The sequence below is a fragment of the Lissotriton helveticus genome, chromosome 2_1 (assembly GCF_964261635.1).
Source record: "Lissotriton helveticus chromosome 2_1, aLisHel1.1, whole genome shotgun sequence".
NCBI classification, from domain to species: Eukaryota; Metazoa; Chordata; class Amphibia; order Caudata; family Salamandridae; genus Lissotriton; species Lissotriton helveticus.
The window spans coordinates 913,415,182-913,442,804 of record NC_136059.1 but is presented as its reverse complement, the minus strand read 5'-3'; the positions used below and the strand labels follow the sequence as shown (position 1 = coordinate 913,442,804).

Sequence of the window (27,623 nt, the reverse complement as noted above, 5' to 3'; positions counted from 1 at the left end):
GATTCCGCATTAGCTTGGATCTCATCCTTTCTTGAAGACAGGTCTTTTCAAGTAACAGATGGATACTCCACCTCCAAGGCTCAGGCACTCAAGTGTGGGGTGCCCCAGGGATCTTCCCTGAGCCCCACACTTTTTAACGTGTACATGGCACCCCTCGAGGAGGTTGTTAAACCTTTTGGGATTAAATCAATAATGTACGCCGATGACACTCAGCTCGTCGTTTCCCTCAACCAATCAGACAACGCCCTCCCCAATCTATTCAGTTGTCTGGAAAAGGTGCACCAGTGGATGTGCGAGTCCCGGTTAAAACTGAATGGCGAAAAATCAGAAATACTCCTCCTGGGAAACCCAAATAAAATCCCCTCATCCCTTCCCTGGCCACCATGCATGGGATCTCCACCATCCCCAAAATCCGAGGTAAAAAGCCTAGGGATATGGCTGGACCAGGATCTCAGTTTTAAAACACAAGCGAGGAAAACCGCGGGTACTTGCTTCGGCCTTATGAAGATGGCACGAAAGATCCTCCATCTACTCCCCCTCCAATCCAGGAAGCTCTTGATGCAGGGGCTGGTGAACTCCAGATTGGACTATGGGAATGTCCTATATCTGGGGGCCCCAGTCTCTGTAGTCCACAGACTTCAATGTGCACAAAATGCGGCGGCAAGAATACTCACAGGAACCGCAGCGAGGAACTCGGCCAAGCCAGCCCTTAGAAGTCTGCACTGGCTGCCAGTTAAGGAACGGGTCAACTTTAAGACCTTGTGCATTGCCCATAGAATAATGCACAATGAAGGCCCTCCCATCCTCAGACCGCTTGTGTCTCATCAACAATCAAGCAGACAACTTAGATCTAACTCCCTCTCCCTGGCAAAAGTCCCCAGAATCAGGAAGGCCAGAACAGGTGGTCGCCTGTTTTCGTACAATGCCCCCAGATTATGGAATGCCCTCCCACTCTCCCTGAGGCAAGAACAAAACCACCTCAGATTTAGGAAAATACTGAAGACCCTACTTTTCCCCTGAGCTCTCCCCCCATGACTTCCCACCCTACAGGAATGTGTTCATTAGCGCCGGGATACCCAAGGGTCGCTGTGCGCTTTATAAAACCCAAAATAAAATATAAAATAAATATATATACATTTCATTAAACTTTAAACATTAAGAAGGCAACAGTGACAACTCAACTCTTCTCATTACTTTTTTAAATATTTCATATTCTTTTTTTCATTTCCTTTTTTTTGCATTGTCAGACTTTTTTTTAAAAAAGCTTAATTTTTAAAATAGTACATCTCCATGATTTCTCACAGGTACGTTTCTTTTACAACCGTGATTATACAATATTCATAAACAAATTTTACTAAGGAACACTTCATAAGAAAAAATATATCTACAAAATACCCCTGGAAGAGAATAAATACATACAATCAAACAACAATCACACCAATTCAAACAATCTCACCACCACTGCACTCGTACGATATCTGTACACAGTTAAGTAGCTTTAGGCAAGACGATGCTCCTGCCAGCATAAGAGTCTCAGGCAAACCTGAAGACTCCGCACTAGGTCGACACGCGTTTCGGTGGACAGTAGTTGTGCAAGCCACCTTCCTCAGGACCTATCCAGATATCTAGCAATCAATTCCCAGGAAACCTATATAAATACATAAAATAGTCAGCACTGTTGCACTCATAGCAACAACATTGTTATTTATCTTTATTACAAACATATGTTCTAATAAGACCAAATGAGAACACACAGTTATCCCTAAGGATCATTCCACACTGAACCTATCATTAATAAAAAAAAAAGGGTTTTTAGTAAATAGAGGACAGTGTGTAAACATATTCAGTGCCAAAATCACACCAACCACGTGTTATATTTTATCAAAAAAGGAAGAACAAGCATTCAAAGCCACACCAATACAAAAAACCTACGGATTTAAAAGATCATCACCCCGTGTCTCAGACAGTTTCTCATACCAAAGATTCATACGCTCTTGACAGCAGTGATTCTACATTCACTTACATTGAGTCAAAAGGACTGTACACATGCACGTAGGTGCTATAATTCCAAAATGTGTAAGTCCATATAACTGAAAGTCATTAGGGTCTTCCACGATTAATTTTCCAAAGAAGTCCTAAAATAGAAAATTGCACTTTTTAACCACTAATCCTATATTCTGGGAAAACTGAGGGATAGGGGAAGCTTTATTCCACGTACTCTTACCAAAAGACTTGTTGTTTGTATATGAATGTCTTCACTTCAGAAATTTCAACAGGTCGACTGAAAAAATAGTGCCATAAAATCTAATTAGTTTTTGCTGTTATTACTGATACTTCTTTTACGGCAGATTCTGTCATTGCAAAAAATGTACTAACCTGATATTTATGTTTTTGGTTCACAAGTATTAATCCTTTTCAAGCCAAGTTGTTTATAGTTATCTCCACTTTAGTCCAACACATTATGTGATGATACCTATTGAAAGACATCAATATGTATATGACTTACTCATGATATGTGAAGATCAGAAGGGTTCATTTCTAAATATTCTATGCTTCAAAATTAGCTAGGTGACCTTTAACACAGTGCTACTCATTCCCCATATATATTGCTGTTTAAAAATGCATTTTTCCAATTACACGGGGCAACTCTATAACTCATTATATTACAGAATAAGCTTCCAAGAATGTCACCAACATGACAATAGTTAACTCATTGTCCCCCGCATCAACAGCGTACAGGTGGTAATACTCGCCACCTTAGACAACATGTCAACGTAGCCGTTTGCTGTATCTCACCTAGTTCGGGTATATGAATGCGATATTACTCGATTCACGGAAGGTGTATTTAAACAAGGATGGGGAATATATTAACAGGAGTTAAAAGAATCCCGATCTATTCTAACCCATTTCGTGCAATCACTGCCCCTTTTAATAATGTAGGCATATATAATATACAGCACACAAGAACGCTTGTCATTAAATTCAGCGCATAGATTCACAGATAACCAAACATCTTAAGCCCCTTTATAATCAACTACCTCAAGGCATAGAGTGCCGTCTATGCCCCCCAGTGCAGCTTACCTTTCAGTTTTTCATCATGCACCTCCGTCTCTACCGTCTCGCGTCACAGCCGAAAAAAATGAAGTTCGTACACCTTTGGCGTGTACCGATTAAAGATTTAAATACTCCAAGTTCCCGCGTTTCCGCTCATTGCGATGTATCTCGCGATAGTTGGGGCGAGAGTTAAGACCCAGTGTGTTAGTCTATATAAAAAATAGGACTAACTACGATCGCTACGAAGAGCTAACGTGGGTCCCCATTTTGAAAGTTTGAAGACACTAAATAGATTATATATTTTAACCCCAAGTCCCCATGTATAGCAGTTTGAAGAAATCTGTAGAGCAACAATCAAATTTAGAATGTGTTCTTTATAAACTGCTACATGTTACCAATTATGTCATATTCAAATTAAAATACCACATCACTTTAGCAGAGAAGCAATATCAGTGATATCAATTTTTGCCATAACTCCAATGACCACGCATATTCATCCGCAAAACAGATGCATATTACTGATATGTCGAGTATCAACAGACTGACATCTTCAATGTTCAATTCTTCAACAAGAACCTCTCCATTAGTGTTTCAAAATAATAAAAAAACAGGAAAAAATCTCAATGTGATATTTATATCTATCCTCTCATATATAATTTGGTAGACAATATCCAATCTATACATGAACTGCACAGGCATAAAATCCTAATGTTGTGCGGTAAGATTTTAACAGTGCCTGTGTATTGACCTCTCATTTAACAGTAGCAGAAGCTTCTTTCCATATCTATGTCTATGACAAACTAAAGAATAAGAGCTATATGTTCAACAGAACCAAACTATAGAAAGCATAAAATTCAATTGCAGGGACCCAGACTAATCCATGTACATGGCATCATCACCATTGTATACTAATGAGGCTATCACTGAAAAGAATACAATCAGGCTTTGGTGACATACCAAGCTATATCTTCATTTAAGCCTTTTCGTATACTATTACAAACAAAAAAAGGAGGGTTTCACCGGCACTCTATACGTGGACTTAATTGAAAGTTTATATCTCTCTTAAATAGTAAAGCTCCAGGTAGCACAATTTTCCACCTATAGTGTAGGGAAATAGGCACCAGTTTTTTCAATGTCCATAACAGTGCTAACGATTTTTTGTAGCGACAAAGATCCAGTGCAGAAAGTAGTCTTCAATTCTTTATTTCAAAAGTTCATAATTTGTAAAAAAACAAACTTCTCAGCTCACAACGCCGACACGTGTTTAGTCTCAATCCTGAGACTTTTTCAAGGCATTACATTTCATATAGTTCTTCCGTGACTAAGTCTAAGACTACCCATTTTTTGCTACTATCTTTTCGTATACTATCAATTTGAAAGATCCAAAATGTTTCAAGTTTTTTGCGAGTTATCTCTATTGGTTGACCCAGTCTCTGCTGAATTTTTTCTATTATACAACATTTAAGTTTTAATTCTGCATGCTGTACTTCTAGAAAGTGTTGAAACAAAGGTGCAGAGACCTTCTTTGTCCTAATAGCGGACTTGTGTTAACTAAAACAAAAGCGGAACTCGCGGCCTGTCTCCCCCACATACGCCAGTCCACATGGGCAGAAGAGTATATAAACAGTATTACTACTTCTGCAATTGGTGAGATATTTCAATTTCACCTCCATATCATTATATCATTATTCTGTCAATCAGTTTCTTCAGTCTGACGTCACAGGGCCTGCCTGACTACGTATTTATGACTCTGGGTTTCTAGGGAGGTCGTATTGGGTGGAGTCGACAACAGCTGTGCAAGTTTGTTAGAATTGCATATATCATGGCGTACATCAACATTGTATTTTTAAATATTCACATTTCTGGTTGGTGGCCTGGTGGATTTGGTAAAGTGCCACTATATTGTCCAGAGTTGAGGCGTTTGCCCTGAATCCAGTTTGGCATGGCCAGATTCTCGTTTGCCTCAGTCCAGTGCTCCAGCTCTTTCAGGAGGATGGAGGATTACACTTTTGCTTTGATGTCCAAGAGGTTGATAAGGCAATAGTTTGCTGGATCCTGCCTGTCGGCCTTATTTAATATAGGGTGCAAAAGCTGGGCCCTCCAGCTATCTAGAATCGGATGGGTAGATCAGCATGATTGGTATAGTGAAACTAGCATTGCCGACCACAGGTCAGTGTCCTCTTTTTAATGACCTGTGCAGAAATACCATTGGGGCCTGGGGCTCCGAAGGGTCTGATTTTTCTTTAGAATCTTGCAAATGTCATCTACGTTTAGAGGCACCTCTGGATTTTGGGTTTCTGTTGCAGCAACAGGCGAGCAACCATCAATGCTTGCCGTTTTTTACTGCATATAGATTTTTTTATATGTAATGTTCACTGGAGTTCATTGATGACATTTATTTTAGATGGTTCGGAATGTGTTTCATCTCTTATGTACCTTCATTGATTTGTTAGATTTCATTCACCCAGTAGGTTATACATGTGTAGCCACTTTTTCTCCACTTGCTCAAGTGTTGCCCCCCAAAGCAGTTGGTTGTGTTATTTTTTAAGGACTTTAGTTTTATATCCACTTTACATGTTTTTGGCACATTTTTGGCAGTTTCGGTATGTTCAGTTTTCTCAGTTATTTCATGATTGAATATAGATGGACTTTATTAGAGGTTTTATGGCTGAACGATGAGGCACTGAGGTGTTACCTAGTGCCTGGTGAATTTCACTGTTAATTATGTCCCAGTTGTCCAATAAATATTTGCCATTTTGGTTTTGATTTATAGGCCTCTAGTTAATTTCCAAAATGTAAGTTTTTGCATACCGACTGGGCCCTCTTTTACTGTGGGCATTAGTCTCCAGATGAATCACCCACTACTCTTAGATCTTTTACCTTACTGGTACTAGGTTTTATGCTAGCGGAATGAGGTAAGTGGTCCCTCTCATTGCACATTGTAATTTCAGAGTTCTCTAAGGACTTTAAAATGTTGTCAGTGGTGAACACATAGTATAAGGTGCTTATACCCTTGAAGGAATTTGGGAATTTTGGAGTCACAGATTTATCTTCCAGTGTTCTGAATGAACTTAAGGCTGTCATGTCTGAAAAGTGAGCGAAGTGAGTTAGTTCTGCATCCCACTAAAGTGGGATCTGTCGGTACCGTCCCAAGATGACGCAGGTTGACATAACCACAAATTATAAGTTCATGGTTGGTAAGCTTGTAAAGCACAGATTTTAGGGATGCACATTCATTGAGTCAGTCTGCTCGTCCTGGGCGGTAGCAGTTGAAATGAACATTGGCCAACAGTATATTTGTCTGCTGGTCGTTCATGTACAGGCCTTCCAAGGTGACTAATTGAATCATTTCGTCTTTTACTTAAATCTTTTTTAGATTTAGTTCTAAGCCCATACTTGCATATATTGCGAGGCCCCATGATGGCGTCCCAAAAATGTTTATTTTTGTAGCAGCTTGGTGTACTTCATGAAATCCAGGGATTGTTATAGGACTCATTGATCAGCTCTCCTGAAAGCATAGTAGATCTGCATTCTTTATGAACGAGTATGCAGGTAAAGATTTTAAAAGTTTTCGCAGTCTAGGGACATTCCATGATATTATGTGTAATTTTTGCACTCATTTTGTGCCTCTCTGAGGTAGATGTCTCTTAATGTTAGGAGTAATTTCAGGTGTCGCTTGCGAGGGTGAATGATAATCTGCCCCAGTTTTTTTCTTGTTTTTTTACCATCAGAGCAATTATCCTGGTTAGCCCTGTCCTGTTTGAGTAAAATTGTGAGATTTGCAGCTTGTAATAGGGCAGGTTTCGTTATGAATGTCTCACCCTCTCAAGATGCTGTTTGGGAGTTCTTGTGTACTTGGTGGCTCTCTGTTCTTTCAGTAGATGCTGGTACTTGGGTGCCTCTAGGTTCATGGTCTCAATGCCCCACTCCTTAAAGATCTATTTTCTAGCCAGGATTTCCGCTGCCAGTGAGGGAGTTTTGAGCGTTAATATGGGTGATTCTTTTCCATGCTTGCTGTTTGCCAGGAGTTTAAACTCCACTACCCAGGATGTCTTCCATGGTTGTGCTTGCTATGTTTGGATGTTTTTAAAAATTCGCAGCACATTTGATCTATTTAGGAAGTCACATTGACCCTTGGATAGGTGTTGCTGGGTGAGGATGTAGGGTAATTTATGGTCTCCTTCATGGTGAAATTGGCTCTCAAATGTTAATCCGAAGGTTTTTCATGCATCAGACGATGCCACGTTGACTGGTTCCTATGATTTTTATGGCACCATTGTGATTGTTGGCTTGCTTTTGAACCCTTGTCTGAAATTAAGGTTTATAGGTTGTATGACCTCTGGCTGGGCTTGGGGCGGAGTGTGAAATTCTGATGCATCCAGAGTAGAGGTTGTACTTGCGGTAAGCTCTAGCAGTTGCTGACTTTGCAATACAGGTTCGGACTGTTGCTTTGTTTTCAAGGGCTCATTTCCTTTCTTGGGTACAACCTTTCCGTTTTAATCTCGCGACTTGCTAGTGCTGATAGCACTGACTATTTTGTTTTGTTGAGCCTTTATTATAGGTTCTAATTCCATTAGTATGACGATAGTTCAATGATCAAGTTGTTTCCCCTTCCCCCAGCTTGGGGGCAGGATGAGATGCGTCTGCGACATGGACTAGAAGGGGACAAGAGTATGCACGTCGATGACGCTTGCATATTTAAATTGTTCGAAAGTTCTCGCTCTTGGCTGTGGGCTTGAGGTAGCTGTTTCTTGAAAAAGAATTCTATTGATTTTGATGCACTTTTGTTTTTTCCCTTTGAGTGGACTCTAGAGAGTGGTGGCATACTTGTTTCTGGTGATTTCGTTGCTCCATTAGTACTGTGTTGGTTGTTACTTATTTGGTTTATGTGTAGGATTTCAACACTGCCCGACTCAGTCCTCGGCTGTGTTAATTTCACTTTCGGACTGAGTTCTTTGTGGATGTGGGCATTTCTCTCAGAGGCACTCCCAACGCTGCTGGTACTATGCCAGGTAGTCAAGCATTTGTCCTTCGACACATCCGTTTTGCCATTGCAGTGGTGGGTCGCTGGTGTACAAGTCTGTGGGATAGTTTTCACCCAAGTAAGAATGGATTGTATAGTGTGCTAGGGCCTTTTATTCTCCTGTGACGTAGACTGTGCCCTATGTCAGGCCACTGCACTGTCAAAGGCATCTGTTGGTGTCCTTGCACGGTCTATAGTAGTTTAGCTTGTTCTCTTTGTTGGTTAGGTGTCTGGGCTGCCAGGTTTGTTATGTAACTAATGCACTGCCTGAGAGGCACTTGAGCACTGTTGTTTAATGTTTTTGTGCTTAATTTCTTTATCATAGGCAGTGGTATTCTACAGTGTGCCGCTGCCAAGTGCCTCTTCCCATTCTGATGCTCTGGTACTTACCTCACATCTGCGTTTCCACGCACCGGTCACAAAAGTGAAGGAGAGGAGGGTTGTGAAGCACAGCGGTCTCTATATTGGTAGTGTAGGCAGTCTCTATTTAGACAGTCTCGATCTGAGCATGGTTTCGCCTTTCACCTAAATGTCTGTACTTTATGGGTGTGATTTGTGTTGGCTGCTGAAGCTGTGGAGGCCGCCTAGGGCTTCCTTAGATCGGTATAGACCTGATGTAGTCTGGTGTGACATTGGTGGTGTAGAGCGGGGGAAGGAGCTGCCTCGTTGAAGTCTCGTCCAATGATGTGTTAGGAGATGCTGCGGTGTTTCTGTGAGCAGCTGCTAGCAGTTGGCAGTGTAAACACTTTGGTGCCACTGTGCTCTTTTATAACTGTAGTTGTTTCTGTTAAGTGCATGGGTGCGAGCGGGAAAACCTAGTGCGCCCGCAAGCCACACCTGGGCTTAAGGATGCTGCCTCCGCAGTATCTGGGTCACCCTTTTGCCGGGGATTTCAACGCTGCTCCCTCACTTACCTTGCCATCATTTCTGTCCTCGCATCACTCACCTCCCTGGTTTCTGTTCCCAGCGATTTTCATGGGCCAGCTCACGAACCTGCGGGCTGATGGAGTGGCTCATCTTCTACTGAGCTGGTAGGGCCAATGGTGGAAGGTCAACAGGGATGGTGCCCCGAGTCCATCTCGGTGCAGGTGCTCTGAAACAGATTCATGTGATGGCCAGTCCAATCTGGCGCACGCCTCTTTCCTCCTGGATCCTCTCATGTGCTTCACAATTTCAGAGCAGTCTGGGCGTCCGGAGGAGTTGGAAACAGCTATAACAATGCAGCGGTTTCCACACATATCCTTAACCATGCATATCCTTAACCATGCATGCCTTACAATTCATCCACCGTTACTGCGCATGCCTTTACAATGAATTATGGTGTAAAGGTATATGTGTAGCAAAGGTTTGTAGCGTTACCACGCATGCTTTTACAACGAATTACGTTGTAAATGTATGTGTGGTAAAGATACATGTATGGTAAGGGTGGTGAAGGCTATCTGCGTTCTCGAAGGAAATTGAGAGCCCCTTCCGCTTACTCTTTATGAAGTGCACACAGCTTCAGAAGAGCTGGAGAGGTGACTTGGAGAGGTAAGGATTTGTAATTAATGTCTCTATTTATTTATATTTTTATTATTTTATTAAGTTACTTTTAATCTTTTTTTCAGGGGGCAGAGTTGTGCAGGGTTACCCTTTTAGGGCTCAGATGAGGGGTAGCTTTTAGAAGGGCTGGGGGCTGTGGGTTGCATAGGGATTCACTTCTAGGGCTCAGGATAGGGAAGGGATAGCTTTTAAAAGGGCTGGGGTAAGTTCGCACAGGGGTCTGCCTGTAGAGTTCAGGGGTAAGGTATCTGTTTGAAGTGCTGTGGGCCAGGGAAAGGGAGGTCGCGCATGGGTACACTTCTAGGAATCAGTAGATGGGAGGGGTATTTGCTAAAAAGTACTGGGGGCTGGAGGGGGGAGGCGCAAGGGGCCGGTTATAGGACTCTGGGCAGGAGTCAGGGGAAACCTTTCGTATGAATATGCCCTTACCATTCATGCTTTTACAATGAAAATAGTTGTAAAGGTATGCTTGGTAAATGCATATTCGTGGTAAAGGTTATGCGTGGTAATGGCATTCAGGTTGTAATGCATGCGTGGTAAAGGCATGGGATGCAGCGGAATCTGTAAGTAACGTCCTACAACCCCAGAGTAGAGACGATGCGGGTCAGTTGTAAGTGCCCAGTCAATGCCCTCCCCACCGCCACTGGTGCTTCATGCCTTCTATGTGACGGGAGGGAGGAGGATGGGGCAAAGCCAATGCTGTGCAGGGCAGCACCGGTGCAAATTGACTCCTATTGCTCCCCGCTCCCACCTGCCTTCACTCACTCTCCAGGCCTCTCACTGTTTAAGGAGTTGGCGTCTGATGTCCCTTTTTTCCAGCTTATCCTCTCCAAGGCCAGTATCCAGGAAAAACGAGTACCCCAGAGACCTTATTACTTTACTAAAATAAACTTGATTCACTCAAATACCGTGAGGAAAAGATTGAAAAAGAAATTCAAAAAGAGGTGTGGCTGTGGGTTAAATGTTTTTCAGAGAATATGGGAAGTGGATCAAAATTAAATGCAGAGCGCTTGACTGACTGAGAAAGATGGACATGAGACTGGCCTGAGGGACTATAATAAGTGAAGTATAATGGAAGAGGGGTAGCAGGATGAGTTTAAAATAGATGGGGTGAGGTAGGAGTGAAGTTAATCGATTTTAGAGGTGAAGTAAGCCGCAAAATCATATTTAGAGTAGAAAGTAGGGAAAGAGGTCATAGCAGTGGGAAATAAATCTGTGATTAGTGGAGAAGTAAGGAGGTAGGCTGTATTAATAATTATTCGTGGTAAAGGTGACCTAAGTTCTCAGATAATTGGAATGAAGGAAGTGGTGCAAAGTGGTTAGATTTACTGGCCTCTTTACCCAACAATGAACTTTTCAAAAGAAATTCAATTTGTGCAATGTGTAGGGCCAAGCCATGGTTGAGATGTGTGGGGAAGGAGTGAGGACAGTTGAAGGAGAGAAGATGGCTGTTGTGCTGGTGGGAGTGGATGGTAGGAGGATGACAATGAGACCACGTACAGGAAATTGATGCATGCTGTTTATTTTTTTTATTTTTATTTTTTAAAGTTTTATATAGCGCGAACAAGATCTTTGCAGATATCAGAGCGCTTTACATAGAAAGGGGGAACATGAGGGAGCATAGTCAAACAGATACGTTAGTAATGCTAATAGTACAAATACGTGGGAACATAGAAAATCACGTAAGTCGATAATACAAGTAAAGCAAATAAGCAAAGGGGTCGACCAAGTAGTAAAGATCGGTGCAGAGTCTTAAAAGAGTCCAAAATAATAGTTCAAGTGTATTTAGCCATGAGGATAGCTTTTACTTCTTTCTTAAACAGTGTAGTGGAGGAGATGAGCCTCGTTTCAGGAGGGAGTGAGTTCCAGATCCTGGGTGCCATTCCTGAGAAGGAGCGTTTATAAGTTTTTTCCTTCCGGAATCTTCGAGGCTTCAGCAGAAGATTGTTTGTGCCTCTGGTGTTTCTAGAGCTGCCAGAAATTGTCAGCTTCTGAGTGAGATAGCCGGGTGAGCTCAGGTGGACAGCCTTGTGCGTCATGCAGGCGATTTTCAGATGTATTCTGGCTTCAAAAGGTAGCCAGTTCAGGTATTTCAAGTCAGGGGAGATATGCAAGTGTTTTTTTGACCCAGTGATGAGTCTCGCTGCAGCGTTTAGAGAAGCTCTTAGGGGTGCGGTAGTAGTTAGGGGGAGTCCGCAGAGAGCGATGCTGCCATATTCTATTCGAGGGATGACTAGTGCTTGTACTGCAGTTTGGAAGTCTTTGGCAGGGAGGAAGGGTTTAAGTTTCCTCAGGGTATTGATTTGGTAGTTCGCTCCCTTAGTTGCCTTGCTGATATGTTGCTGCATGTTGAGATTGGTGTCCAGTGTTATGCCTAAAGATTTTGCTGAGTCCACGATGGTGGGTTGGACATTGAGTGCAGTTAGGTGTTTAAGCCAAATTTGAGTGGTAGAGATCTTCGCGGGAGGAGAGATCAGAAGGAACTCTGTTTTCAGAGCATTGAGTTTGAGATGATTATCGGCAAGCCAGGATTGGGTGCTTCTGATCGTTGAGTTCAGGAGCAAAATGTCATTGGGGGATTGTAATTTGAGATATAGTTGGGTATCATCGGCGTACATGTGAAAGTGTACATTGGATGCTTGTAACAAGGTGGTGAGAGGTTCCATAACTAGGTTGAACAAAGTTGGGGATAGGGAGGAACCTTGGGGGACGCCTAACGAAACAGGTATTGGCGAGGACATCAGGTTGTTGCTCTTGAATTTCTGCGACCTGTTGTGTAGAAAGGAAGTGAACCACTTGAGAACAGTCCCAGATAGACCCATTCTTGTGTTTAATAGTTCGAGTAAATTCTTATGTTTGACGGTGTCGAATGCTGAAGAGAGATCAAGAAGGATGAGGAGGCAGGTATCGTTTTGATCTAGGATTTGAAGGGCGTCGTCAATTGTGTGGGTCATAGCAGTTTCTGTACTGTGTCCTGCTCGGAAGCCTGATTGATGAGGGTTGAGGAGATCAAACTGATCAATGTGTTTAGTCAGTTGTAGTTGTGCGCATTTTTCCAATAATTTGGCGAGAGTGGGGATATTGGTAATGAGACGGTAGTTGTTTAAATCAGAGGGGTCGGCTGTAGGTTTCTTTAGTAAAGGTGTGACTTGTCCCACTTTGAGGGAGTCAGGGATGGTTCCTTGTTGAAGTGAGCTGTTGATAATTTTAGTCCAGAGTGGGAGGAGCAAAGGGGTAAAGTCTTTTACAGCGTTAGCAGGAAGGGGGTCCGTGAGGTGATTGGATGGTTTCAAGGTGCTGAGCAGTTTGCCAATTTCTTCTTCAGAGTAGGTGACAAAGGATGACCATGTAGCATTGTTTTTTGGTTCAGTGGGTGCTATGCAGTGAGGTTTGGAGTAGAGGCTTGCGTCAATGAGGAGATCGCTCTTTATGTTGTCAGTTTTTTGGATAAAGAAAGCGGAGAAGTCTTCACAGGAGGGAGCCTCGCGCATAGTGCTGAGTGGCTGGGGTTGTTCCTTGGATTGTGTTCTGATTAGCTCAAACAGTTTTCTCGGTCTGTTTTTTGCTTGGTCGAGCTGGAGGCTGAAGAAATCTGTTTTTGAGCGTTTAATTTTCCTGAAATAGGCGTTTCTCTTTTTCTTCAGTGTTTTTAGGTGCAGTGCAGATGGAGCTGATCTCCAGATGCGCTCTGCCATTCGCATGGCTCGTCTATCCTCATTGAGACTCCCGTCGTACCATGGATTGGAGATTTTAGTGGAGACTCTTTTTAGTTGCATAGGTGCAGCCTCATTAATTATTGAGGTCATCGCGTTGAGATAGTGGTCAGTCAAGGATTGAACGTCCGTAGTGCCGGTAGGGGGAAGTAGGAGATTGCAGCTGTTAGGGGGTAAAGAGTTTGGGTTGAGTTTTTTCAGGTCTCTTTTCCAGATTTTGGGCTTGGAGGATTGAGCCGTGTTAAATTTGACTTTTTCATTGATGAAGAATGTGACAATATGATGATCTGACCAGTCACAGGGTTGGATAGATTCGAGTTGGATAGAGTCTTCTTTGGAGATGATAAGGTCGAGGATAGAGCCTTTCTCGTGGGTCGGGCTGTTGCATATTTGGGTGAGGTCAAGGGCATTGAGGACATTTTTAAGACTATTTACCACCGCGTCATTGTGATCGTTCCAGTGGAGGTTGAAGTCACCGAGGTATATTTGGGTGAGCTGCCGTCCGGAATTGGTTGAGATCATATCCATGATTTGTTGGGAGAAGATGGGGTTGTCCCCGGGTGGGTGGTAAATGCCGTGAAGAGAGCATATCGGTTTGCCCTCACTGATAATATCGAGGCAGATGTATTCACAGGAAGTTGGGGAGGGTAGGGAGGGGGAGGTGACTTTCAGAACAGAGATGTTGTTCCTGTAAATGCATGCGATTCCACCACCTATTTTGCCGGACCTGTCAAGTCTAATGATGTGGTAGTTTGGAGGAACCAGAATGTCCATTATAGGTGTAGAAGATTCGGTTAGCCAGGTTTCAGTCATGATGATTAGGTCAAAGTCCAGTGTTAAGATGAGATCAGCGATGGCGGAGGAGTGTCTAGAGGCCGATCTGCAGTTGAGGACAGTGCATTTGAGACGGGGTGTGTCGAGGGAGGTAGCGGGTTCTAGAGAGAGGGGGACTTTTCTAAGGTTATTAGGGATGGAGATTCTGTTGTTTAGTGTGGGGGGTCTAAGGGGATTTGAGTGTATCGTGGGAATGGCGAGGTGTGTGGTGGATGTGTGGTATAGGGGAGCTGGGTCGTAGGAGCGGAGGAGGGTGAGAGTGTCGAGGTCCGAAAGAGTGTTGCGTGGGCGACAGGGGCGGTTGTTGCGATTGCGGACAGGGATTGAAATCCAGTGAGGGGAGTGTTGAGTGAGAGAGTCATCCGGAAGGGTGGGGGACATGTTGGGGCGGTTGTTGCGATTGGGAACAGGGATTGAAGTCCGGTTTGTGGAGAGTTGAATGTGGGAATCATCTGGAATGGTTGGGGACCTGTTGGGAGGGGAGGTGGTGGTGGGCGAGGGGTGTTTGTTGTGATTGCGAACAGGGATTGAAGTCCAGTGTGGGGAGTGTTGAGTGAGCGAGTCATCCGGAAGGGTGGGGGACATGTTGGGGCGGTTGTTGCGATAGCGAATAGGGATTGAAGTCCGGTGAGTGGAGTGTTGAATGTGGGAATCATCCGGAAGGGTGGGGGACCTGTTGGGAGGGGAGGTGGTGGTGGGTGAGGGGTGTTTGGGGTGTGTGAAGAGTAGTTCTTTGATGATGTGAATGTCTTCTTTGACCTGGAGGAGGGTGGCCATAATCATGTCCAGCGTGGGATAGGTGTTGGTGGTGGGGAGTGGGTGAGTCAGGGGTGAGTGACTGACCAGGGAATTGGCGTGCGGGTGGGGGGGTGGGCTGGTGTTCGTGCAGGGCTCCGTGGAGGGGGCCCCGAGGAAAGAGGGTTTGGGAGGGAGGGGTGTGTTTGAAATAGGGAGGAGGTTGGTGGTATAGGTGAGGACCTTGGTGGTAGGCGGAGAGAGCAGGGTGGAGGATGAGTGTATGTTAGTGGTGGTGGGGTGCAGGTAGGGTAATGGGGGCTGAGAATGGGGGGGAAATGGGGTTGGAGATGGTCCTGTTGTGGGGAGGAGGTGTTAAATTTAGAAAGGTGGCGTGTTCTGCGTGATTAGTTAGAGGGTGGTAGTGGGGACTGAGAATGGGGGGGGATAAAGGGTGGGATTTGTCGTTGTGCGCGTCGGACTGTTGCTGAACTAGGTTAGACGGGTAGTGGGTGGGAGCTGTGATGTCAGGGGTGAAAGGAGTGGACGTGGTATGAGTGGAGGTCCGAGGGTAGGTAGGGGGGGTGGGGGTGCGGATGGTGTATGAGGGGGAGAGATCTGTGTCTGTGATTGCGGAGGGTGTGGTAGCTTCAGCTGGTGGGTGATTGACTAGGGTGCTGGGGGTAGAGGTGAGGTGCGTGTCGTTCTGGTGCTGAACTAGCTTGGAAGGGTTGTGAGTGGGAGCTGTGAGGTCAGGGGTGGTAGGACTGGAGGTGATAGGAGTGGAGGTCCGGGGATTGGAGAGGTGCTCTTTGAAGGTGGGGAACAGGTTGTCTAGTAGTTCCAGGTTCCTGTCTCTGGATTGCATTAGGACAATCCCGTTGTTGTAGATAGTAATGGTGGCTCTGCCTGGGAAGAGTTGGGATGGTGTGATGGATAGTGTTAGGCCATGCGCTGATTTCCTGGAGGTGGAGACGGTGAGTAAGGTGAGGAACGCTTTTCTCCATTGAGCTCTGCGTATGGTGTGGAAGATGATATCGGTGTTCAGGGATCCATTGACCGGTGAGAAGTAGGAGTCGGCAAAGGGGGTTTCAGGGTGGTACTCAGGCAGTTGTGTTTGAAGCGTTTAGCGGCTTTTTTGGTGAGTACGGGTGGGTAGTTGATTTTATATGTGTGCTTGCCGACGGGATCCATGGCGGTATAGGTAGGTGCGGGAGGGTGAACAATAATGATATATAGGAATAAAATACAAGTGTAAACAAGTTACATGGATCAATAGTGACACTAGTGAGCACAGCATATGAGGTAGCAATTGGTGCTTTACAGGAGAATAAAAGTGAAATGAGTGCAGGTTATAAAAAAAATGTACAAAAAACAAGTAGAAGTAAAATACTGCAATAAAAGGCAGACACTCTATCACAAGAAGGTGTAGATACAAGGAATAGGTGAGAGAATTGAGAAAGAGATTAAATGTATAGAGAAAGACGATATCATGAAAATAATACATAAAAATAAAATAATAAGAGAGCAATTTAGGAGATTGCCAAGATTGTTTTAACTGCCTAAAAGAAAAACAATATATTCGTATATAAGCCCTTGCATGCTCAGGCTGGCTTTCAACCTTCATGTCACAGTTTGGGTTTGCATAACTTTAAAAGAGTGTGGAATAAAAACCTCTCCCAATATATTTGTCTAATCCACTAAAAAAGCTACCAAAACCTGAAGCGTTTAGATTTCTAGACTAAAGTAACACAATGGTATATTTCTCCTTGCACTCTTCTTTATGAGGCTGTCATTCAAATTTGGAGAACCTGAGTTTAAAAAAAGCTCACTACTTGGTCCAGTTTTTGTAGGAGGAATCACTCAGATTTTGAGAACTCTGATTTGTGATTAGTCTTTCCGTTATTTAAAATCCATTCTTTCAAGTTTATAACAGCAAGGCTTTTATACATTCTCCAGCTGAGATGCACATGGTATTTTAGAAATCTGATCTGGTCTAAAGTAGTAGAATTGCTGTTTTAGTCATAAAGCAAACAAAGGTATTTTCAAGTCATAGGGCAAGTAATTGAGCAGCAGAGAATGTTGTTGAATTTGAAAAGAAGTGTCAGTATTCTGTATAGCTATTCTAGGAGAAATCTAGCTAACGTAAAAATTGCTCACACAAACACCCACATGTTATCAAAATATTTTCAGAGCCGTTATGTGTTATTTTAATCCGTAATGTTCACCTGAGGTTAGTTTGATACGGTCTGAGCTGTTCCTCCTAAGATATACGTCTGTTACTGATTACTAATTAAGGAGTTAGGTTTTCAGGACTTTACGGAAAAATGTTTTTGGCAGATATGTCATCTGGCTTAAGGACATTGGGCCGTGGATGGGCCAGGGAGGTGACCGAGAAGGTATTGGGAAATGATGCCTTCCATTTCATTCCCTGTAAGTAAACTCACCAGCATCGCTGTAACCAGTCAAGAAGGTCGTTTAAAAGGCCAAAAGAGGAGGTTTGAAGGTATTCCTTCTAAGACTAATATCAAAATTGAGGGAAGAGGATTCTGGGTCCATTCAGTTCCCCTGGACAGATATACAATAATCAAAAATAGAATGGACACTAGTTTCTACAAAACCATTGGTTTGTATTATTATAATATTATAACTGTTTCAATTCAAGTTATCTATCACAGACTGTATGAACATACTTAGACTTGATCTCTTCTTCCGATTCCCCCTTTCTTCCTCGTTGTAGCTTCACAACCACTTATATGGTAGCGACTCCAAATACGGGGTGTACGTGCCTTCCATGTCATTGTTACATGCGTGCCTGCCTAATCTTGAGCTTGTAGCCAAATGTTAAAATATGCATTGTTGGTTTTGTTTCCACAGCGTTGGTATTCAGAGGATAAGTCATTGACACTTATCAACGATCACTACACAAATTGTGATAGTGTTTCATCTATTTGTGTATTCGTATATGTCCCTGTCCTGACGAAAGCTCTGTAGACCCGGCTGGGCCAAGAGAGCTGAAACATGTAGACCTTTTTTCCTAAAGACATATGGTAATCCAGTTACTCGATTACCTCTATATCGATCTAATTTTATCTATAGTGTCTAGAAACTATCTCTTAATAAAAAATTTTTTCTGCACTAGCCACTATTTTTATCTACTTTTCTAAACCTCCTATGGTATCATTTCTGGACACTTCTACCTATACCGGAGGCAGCCTCGGGTGAGGCTTGGCACCCAGCACGTTATTCGGTTACCCGATGAATACGCCACGACACCTGATGAGGCGGATAAAAGATATACCGCACCACAGTAAATCAGGTCGTCTATGAGGGTTCCCGAAGTACAAACCAATGGTTTTGTAGAAACTAGTGTCCATTCTATTTTTGATTATTGGGTATTCCTTCTAACCCTTTCATAAGAGAAGTACAAAATGTGGCTGACATGTTGAAACTAGAGCAAACTTTACTGAGTGACAGCCTTTATATGGGGGTACTGAGGAGAGCTGACCATCACCTAAAATGTCTGGGCTACAAGTCTGCAGGTCCAATTGCCCATGCCTACCTGTGCAACAGGCAACAGGTAGGCATTCCAAATGATGTGCTTTTTAACCAATGACTAGGACGTTAATCGTATTAGAACATTGTAAAGTTCAGAGCACCATTGAAGGCAGTGGAGTGACTCTGAGCTTGTAATGGTTGGTATAGTCCTGCCGCTCCAATATTCCAATGTTTTATCTGTTTTTTTCCTCTCCCTTTTTAATTCAGATTGTTCGACCCTTGGTAGATGGAATATTTTTGTAACCTTATAGCCTTTCTGCCTCAGACTTTACAAGTTGTTAAATGCCCTCTCCCTTGTTGTAGGGCCTAGTCTGTGGCTTGGGTTTAGGGCCTTTAGCAACTGGTATGACCCTCAGCAGTGGGCTGTAAGACTGTACTGCTACATTGGAATGTTGAGTGCTCCTTTGAAAACAGTCACGTAAGGCCATTAATGGCTAGTATACCTTCTGCTCCAACATTCCAATACTTGCCTTTGTTTGTCCCTGTTTATTTTAGCACATTCTACCGTAAGTGGGTGGAGTGCTATATATGGGATAAAATACTTCCCACAGTACATTAGAAGGATTATAGCGTTTCTACCTTGGACTGTAATGGTTGTTAAAAGACTCATACGAAATCTATAGGCACAAGCCACAGGCAAGTGCCTAAAACTAGGGTGTGAGTGTTTACAAACCATTGTAGCCCACGGCAGCAAGTTGTAAAGCTTTATTTGCCAGTCATCAGAATTTGTACTGTGCCAAAACCATGGCCAATGTCATAGTGACAGCCTCCCTGTCCCGAGGTGGTTTGTTATAGTCATTAGTGTATATGAAAAAATAGGAGTGAATGAGTGGCTTTATGTAAATATTGAAAAACAGGAGTCTGTGTAGAGCCATATAGTAAATAGGAAATATTAGTACCGCCTGCACTTGAAAAAAAATCTGGTTATGTGCTCCATAAGAAATACTTGCCTTTCCCACGCTCTTACCTCCTGTTATGTTTTCTGAAGTTAGCAAGCCACCTGAGTCCGACATGTGTAGGTACAGTCATCTGAAGAAACTTATGATATGGAACGAGAACACCCATGTTAACAACATGGGTTACTTGTTTTTCAGCAGACTGGTTTACTACCTTGAGATTAGGTAATCTTTTCTGGCGTTCGTCAAGCAGTGGACCATTTGTGATCTTGAGGATTTCGATCATTTATTCATCACTTCAGTCACTTCTTCTTTTTTCTATGCTATCTTGCAGGGAATACAGGGAGTGTTTCTTCCAGCATGATGAAGAAAAAAACAACTCACAAGTAAGCTTTCACCTAAACAGTTTGTCACCTTGTGCGTGTGGATAATAAAAGGTTGACTGAAATTAGTGCTAAAGATTGTGCCTGTTACCTCTGTTGTCATTTGAAAGTACAGCATTTTCATAATCTGCCTAATTCAAGTAATTTGAGAAATTTTGCAATGCCTTATACGCTTGGTTGGGTAGGAACCATATTGGGCTTCTATAGAAGTGTTTCCACAAACTAGGACACTTGACTAATTTGTTGTTTTTAAAAAAATATATTTTTATTGGGTTTTGTTTTACAAATCAGAAAAATATCCTCAGTCACCATGAAATATAACAAATCACCTTTGGTGTATCATATACGGTTTTTAATATGTTTAAATGTTATCATTGCAGTAGAATACATGTTGGATACTAAACTGGTCGAGGTACAATTTTAGGTCTGGAGTATTAATAAAGGGAGATCGTCCCACCTGTATGAAATCAGAGGAAAGAACGGGGGATTATGGGTAATAGGATGTAGGGAAGGAAGCAAAATGCAGTGCAGGCTGGTTCGGCTGAGATTAATGCCTGGAGATTAGGCGTCTATCGTTCCAGACTCGAGGTGGCTGGAAGAGAGTATCAAATAAGAGGGCCAACTCTATGCTTAAAGCAGGACACGATCTGTTGCTGTTTTATTGTCTCCATGCATGGATTTAAGTGCTGTTTGTTTGGGATTTTTTAAAACTTGTTTTTATTGATAACATTGCATTATATTTACACCATAAACATTTGCCATATACATGTTACACATTATGTCAATTATTTTTCGAGTTCATTTTTCTCAAGACCATGTACAGCAAGCTCCACTTGCCTAGTGTATTACTTTATACTGCAATGCACTTTAAATTTGTATAATGATCTCAGAACATAAACAAAGAATTGAACCCCCTAACGCCCCTGGCAGCAACCGGCAGCATTACCACTCCTTATATGGGCATTTCAGGCAGACTGGCATAACTAGTTTAATGTTTGTGTGAGAGGGCAGTCTGCATTGGGTACCAGCGAAGTGTGGGCGGGTCATTGTGTAGGTACAATTTCATCATCAGTCTGGGCAGTCGTCAAGGACACTTCTGTTAGCATTTGTCCCCATTCTACCAAATTTCTCGGCGTTCTCATCCACTCTTACTGCCCAGAGGCAACATTCTTCCGCCACCCCCCACTAACGCATATCATCTCTCCATTTATCCAGCGTGAAGGGCAAAGAGAGGATCCAGTGTATCGCAATCACCCTTTTTGCCAGAACCAGGCCGAACATTGCAAATGTATGCCGCATCCGCGTCCCTTTCTCCGGTGTTGGAAGTACGCCCAATAAGCACTGTTTTATGAAGACTTCTATTTGCACTGCTGTTGCGGTGCGAAGAGTCTGTACAACCTTATTCTAGTACATTTGCAGTTGTATGCAATTCCAGGTTATATGTAGGAATGTGGCAGGGTCTGTGCCACAGCATGGGCAGGATGGGATTAGCCCCCTGGTAAACCGCTCCCGACGCTGTGGTGTCCGTTATGTGTAATGCAAATAATGGAATTGGATGAGCTTAAGCCTAGCATTGCTTGTTGCTTCAGCCACCTGTGCTAGAGCTCCTTTCCACTCGTTAACGGGAGAGGTAAGTCCTTATCCTATTTCCCCCTTCCTGCCGATAAATCGGCCGGATGGTCCTACTTCTGCGCTTTAAAAATGCATGAAATGAGGCCCCTGCTAGAGCCTGGGTCCAGCAGTGTTATCAGCGTGTGCGACTCCCGCGGCTCCTTCGGGAAGGTGGTCCATATCTCACAGATCGTACGTGAGATTTTAGTGTACTGTAGGAAGTGCCCTACTGGTACCCGGAACCAGTCTTGTGCCTCATCAAAGGTCTAAAAGGTTACATTCTGGTACAGATCTCCTGCCGATACGCATTCTCCCTCGTACCATTTCGAGATGACCATGGTTGCTTGAATATTTTGGAATCCCTTTAATCACTGAAGTGGGAGCGCATCGGCGTAGGGCACCTTGCGGAGAACTAATGTAACTGCCTGTTCTCAGGCTTCAGCCACTTGCCCTACTATTTGTGGGCAGTCCATGGGGACCCTCGAGCCCATCATAAGGAGCCTCTGCATCCGCGACCCATCATTCCAATCCCCCAGTATTTCTTTTTCTACCATGTGTTCTTCTATGCACCACTGTGCTGCGTACTGTAACAATCCTGCTATGTAGTATAGTCTAAAATCAGGCAAACCAAGGCCCCGTGTCTAATTTGAGCGTGTCTAGCTTGACTCTACTCCGTCCCCCAGCCCACGCTAGTGAGATCAGGTGGCCGTTCAGTGCTTCAGACGTGGTCTTCAGAATTCTACAGGAGTAGTTCTGCAGGACGTACAGGCAGCCTCACCATTTATGATACTGCCATTCTCCTCGTACCCGATAGTGCAAGCTTGTTCCAAAATTGTATCAACGCTTTTAGTCCTATGAGCACTTTACCCATATTTAGCTCATACTGGGCGTCTGGATGGTGGGCTACCTGAATGCCCAAGTATCTAAAATGGTCACATTCCCAATCTAATCCCACCTCAGGAAGATCTTGGGGCGTCTACCGCACGAGGGCTGCCAGCAGGAATAGTATTGATTTTTGACGGCTAATACAGAGGACACACCAAAGGAGGCCAATGTCTCCAGGAGCATTGGAGTCTCCACTTCTTGCTGCCTAATGTATAGGAGCGCGTCATCCGCATTCAATGAGACCGCATACAATGAGGCCATCTACTGTTCTACCCCATGGTGCCATGTCTCTCTCTAATCTCACCGCATTGGGTTCCATCACCAGTGCGAAAAGTAGTGGGGACAGTTGGCACCCCTTTTGCATCCCCCTTTCAATCATTATAGTCTCTGATACCTGAACCCAATCCCGCACTCGGGCCCTTGGTTGTTAATAGTTAGATTTCAATGTATATAAAAACATGTTCATTGAGAGTAGCTCACATGTGCTAGCATTGAACTCTGGGCATACAAAATCACGTTGATTGTGGGCCCTGTAGAGTTACGCCCCGGCTAAAAACTATATTGTGTAATTTAAATTTCTTGTCTGGCAGTTCAACTGTGGACCTTTTTAAGAGTTGTAAAGGCAGTAGATGTTTCTTTAGAGGACATTTTGCATTAAATCACATATGTTATCAGCACACGGCTAGTAGTAACTCCGCGTCAGCCCACTATGACTGAAGTAGGAAAATAGGCTCCTGCTGCCTTGTCTGCTAGTCTGTTTTAATTTTTTTTATGATCCCCTTTTCCTCCGTGCTTTGATCTTTTAACGTAGAAAAAGTAGAGTGGGAGAATAAATGCTTATGTTAATGTGAGACATTGGTATTTACCGTGGCAGCTTTATATTTCAGCTTTCTTTTGTGGACTGTCATTACAAACTGTGTCATTCCAAATTTTGGCCAATCACATGCAAGTTGTTCAAGCCACCCTAAAAATTAACATTCCAGCAAGTACTGCTAAACTATAGCCCATCTTGGGGACAACACCAGCCACGTAGGCCATGTTTCAGCCCTTGTTGAGCATCATGAGCGATTTTCTAGGTGCTGGGAAATCCTTTTTGGGTGGCTGCGCGCATTACAAATTTAATTTAATTATAATAATAATGAGGGATGTGCATGTTGAGATTCTAGGACCCATGCCTGGGCATACTATGCCTCTTTGTTCTGCAGAGCCTGTCATTCAGAGTGATGGCCCATTACCACAGCTGTATTCTCTAGCTCCTGGTGCCAGTCCCTTTACTTCCCTCCAGGTTTAAATAACGTGCTCCAAGAACATTATTAGTGTGCACTGCATTACGTGATTTAAGTTATTCCACATTTACACAGTTGGTCTATTTTAATATTCTTAAATGTAAGGTGTATAGTCTACAAAACAATGATGTCCTGAAACCTCCTTCCTCTTACTTAACATTGAATAGTTTGTCAATTGTATGATTGGGAAAACATCGCCACAATTTAGAAGAAGCTGCCGCTCATTTTCTTGCTCCGCTGAGAGAAACTTGCTACACCATTTGTTTACCGTTCCAGAGAACTTGAAAGTCCGAAGTACAGCATAGCCAAAGCAAAGTTTACTATGTGGCACTCTGTTTTTAGACTTCTTACCCTGTCTGCAACTAATAGAATGCGTCCTGCTTTTGCACTCTGGTTTGGAAAATTGTTTTATTGCCTGATCATGGGAGCAGTGGTAGACAACATAATCTTTGTTGAAATCTGTTGTGGGTATGTTTTATAGGGATTGAACCCTTTTTTCTTCCTCTTTAAGAGCACTTCTCTGGACTAACATGAATCATTCCGCCAGAATTCGCCACTTTGTCTACTTGTCGGAAGCTTTTTTCTTGCGTGGGATCCGAATTTATTTTCTTAAGTGTAGCTGCACTTTCTAAAGGTGCGGGCTCATAAGGTGCTTTCAGAAGCGAGCAATATAGTTTACCTGCTTATCTGGATTAGCCTAATTTTATTTTTAGCATACCTTATATTTAACTGAAAAATAAAAGCACCTTTGCAATGTTGTCTGTTTTTGAAAAAAGGTAGAAAAAAAATACATGTACGTCTAATCTTACATAGGGAATACATTTGTGTTCGTGTTTTTGGCTGCCAGGGGGTTCCACAATTGTTCTGTGCATCTTTTCCCTCTCTTTATCTAAGTAATCTAATTCATCTGCTCTTCAGTCTGGTCTAAGGAAAATTGCGTCTTGGATGCAAAATAATGTACTCAAATGTAGTGGAGTCGAAACTAAAGTGATGATCCTAGGGAAACAGAAAGATCTTTGGGGTCCCCAACATTGGCCCTATGGAAATGGGTGCCTTACCTCGCTCGGCCTGTACTTCAGGTTCGTAATCTGGGTGTCATCATTGATGACCATTTGTCAATGAAACAAGAAGTTGCTAAGGTGGCTTCAACTTGTTTCATCATTTGAAAGTGGTTAAAGAAAATTCTGTGGCTGATACCCCTCTCTGCTCAGATAACAGTAGTCCATGCCCTGGTTACTTCCAGGCTAGACTACCGTAATGTTATTTATTTGAGCTCCTACAAAGCTATGATACAAAGACTGCAGGTGGTACAAGATGCGGCTGCCAGGCTGCTCTGTCATGTTCCAAAGACTATGTCGATCTCTGGCTTTCTCCGTAATCTTCACTGGCTGAAGGTGGAGAATCAAATCAAATTTAACGCCTTGATCTTCAATTTCAAAACCAAAACTGGTTTGGCTCTGCAATATTTGCAATCTTTAGTTATATACCTCCATGTCCTCTGCGCTCTCCTGCACTGTCTAAATTCACAATCCCCAGAATCAAACTCACTCGTATGCACAGTTGGTCCCTCTCTTACCTAGGACCTTCCCTATGGACCTCTCTCCCTATTTCTCGTCAAGAGGAAACCATGTATGGGAGGTTTGGCAGAAGTCTGAAAACATGGCTGTTTAAAATCTGTAATTTCCTTTTCATTTTCTGTTCCCACAAGGCTGGTGCCGGGAAACCCCTCTGGGTAGCTGTGCGCCCTATACATTTAATTTACATAACATAGTGCTGGTTAAGTTCAGTTCATATTTTTAGGTCTCTCCTACAGAAAATGTAAGCAGTCTTTTGTCGCAGCTTGCAACAGACATTATGCCCGCCCGGTGCTTCCTATTGGTTGTCTTTTTTTCAGTCTAATTTGTTTGCATTTTATTGAATGTCTTTCCTTTTTGTTGTTGTATTTGTCCCTCCCTTGGGGCATAGCGTCTTTATAATTATTTTGGTTGGATGACTTGAATCCTTTTATTGTTTGATTTTTAGTGTACTACTTTCTTTTTCTTCAGCACTCCATTACAGTGCTTGTGTTTACATGCTGTCTCATATGTGCAGCTGCCTGCTTAAATTCCCAGACAGTGTTGCTTTTCACTTCACCCATTTTTAGGTCTCGGCCTGGCGAAAGCAGCGCATGCACTGCTATACCATGAGAGGCCTTTATGAATCGATACGATTCCAGCATGCACGCGGAGAGACAAACCAGACAGAAGATGTGCACACCGGTATTGGCCCCTTTACTGGCAGCGTGATACTCTGGACTTTTTTTTTTTCTATCCGCCAGTTAAGGCAGTCCCCGCGTGCACATCTTCTGTCCCTCCCATGACGGGCCGCGCTTATTAGCAGCAGTTCCTCCCTGCAGATCTGCATGGCAGGTGGTGAAAGGGGAAGAACCTGTCTCCCTTCACACAAGGAAGCTGAGAAACGCGAGGCCGTGACCAGGCGGCATTGCGGTACCTTTGTCGCCGCTGCCCTGGCACTCCTATCCGGGACAGAGCTGTTGAGAAACCATGACCTGCGGCTAACTCGCTCCTCTGTCACAAGCCCATGGACCGCAGGGGGCGAGGCGCTCTGGTGCATCGAGGTAAGGCCGAAGAATGCTTGGAAGTGCCTCTACAAGATAGATGCAGGGTTCTGGCATTTCCTATGGGGATGTAGCCTTGGGGGCTAAATTCATATCCAGGTGGGCTATCCACCCAGCCCTCAGAGGGCCTTTGCCTGTGTGATGAGTGTTGAAACCTGAGGTATTCAAGGTACCACCACAGGCACTGGTTCTACCCCTCCCCACAGCTCAGACCTGACTGGGTACACAGCGAGGCTCGGCGCTAGACAGGCAGCATTCACCCTGTATTGAGAGCCTGTTTACTCTACTTCGAAAATACAAGCACGTTAAGGATCCTGCAAACTGTGTGCTCCCAGCCTACCTGCTTCCTACTTGCATGCTATCATCCTGTGAATCTCTGCCTGCCTCTAGTGAGTAAATTGTTAGCTGTGGAACCTGGCAAATTTGGGATTTAACCCCAATCTTCAAATTAGATTTTGTGATCCTGGGCAAATCATTTTATGTTCCTCGCCTACGTAATTTGGGAAATGATTTATTTTAAATCCATCATTAAGAACATGGAACATAAACCGCTTATCAGTCTGCCGTCAAAATAACTTTTGAAGTAATTTGCTATTTTAATAGGTTGCTTCTACTAGTGTTAATCTCTACTGTTCCATGCCATCCTATGTTAGCTACACCTTTAGACTGTGCTAGGGAAAACTCAAAAGTTAAACACGGAGAAAAAGAAACTAGCATCTGCAATGCAATAGGTCTCGCATTTACGCAAGTTTAAGCTATTGGCATTGTAAATGGCAATGCATTTTATTTATGTTTTAAAAAACCAACACGTACATAAAAGGCACTGTCATTTACAATGCCAACAGCTCAAACTCTTGCAAATGCGAGACCTATTGCATTGCAAATGCTTGTTCTTTTTGTTACTTTTCAAAGTCACCAATTCCCCCGTTTTATCCGGTTATCCTCCCCATTAATCGTGCCACTGACTTGCAACTCTCACATCTCTCGATAACTCCTCCGTTGTTTCCTCATTCCTTCCTGTTACGTTTTCTTTTTTTTCTTCTATATGAATTAAATTTTTTTATCTGCCAAATGAGATGCAGTTTGCTACGGAACCACTCCTTTTCTTGAAGTGCTCTTGCACAAAAAAAAGCCCTGCTGGGTCAGGACATGCAGTCTCATGCAAGCAATTTTTGTTTGCTTCTGCTGATGTGGACAGCATCTCTAAAAAACAAAAATGGCATAGCCAAGTGGGTGTGTAAGGCGTTTGAAAGATTAAAACGTTTGGCTTTGCCAGTGCTTGTTGTGTCCTGTGGCCCAAGGGCCTTTGAAGATTAGACTACTGCTTTGAAGACTTAATGTATTTTTCCGTTTCTCTGCTCGAGGTCTTTTGAGGGTCTATGGCATTAGCTTTGAAAGTTTACTCTCTGTGACGGAAATGCATGTCTCTCCATCCCTTCTCTCTCTATGTATTGAGACTGAACTATTTTGTCTGATGCCCCATGGA

At 43.3% G+C, this 27,623-nt stretch overlaps 1 protein-coding gene across 8 annotated transcripts in view; it reads left to right on the top strand.

Annotated features, from left to right (window-relative positions):
• SPIN1 (spindlin 1) overlaps positions 1 to 27,623 on the top strand; it is a 252,334-nt gene that overhangs the window by 108,806 nt on the left and 115,905 nt on the right. For all 8 annotated transcript variants that reach the window (XM_078675657.1, XM_078675653.1, XM_078675655.1 and 5 more), the window contains one exon: positions 19,690 to 19,741. In XM_078675657.1, coding sequence (XP_078531783.1) covers positions 19,690 to 19,741 — 52 coding nt within the window. The remainder of the gene's footprint in view (positions 1 to 19,689; positions 19,742 to 27,623) is intronic.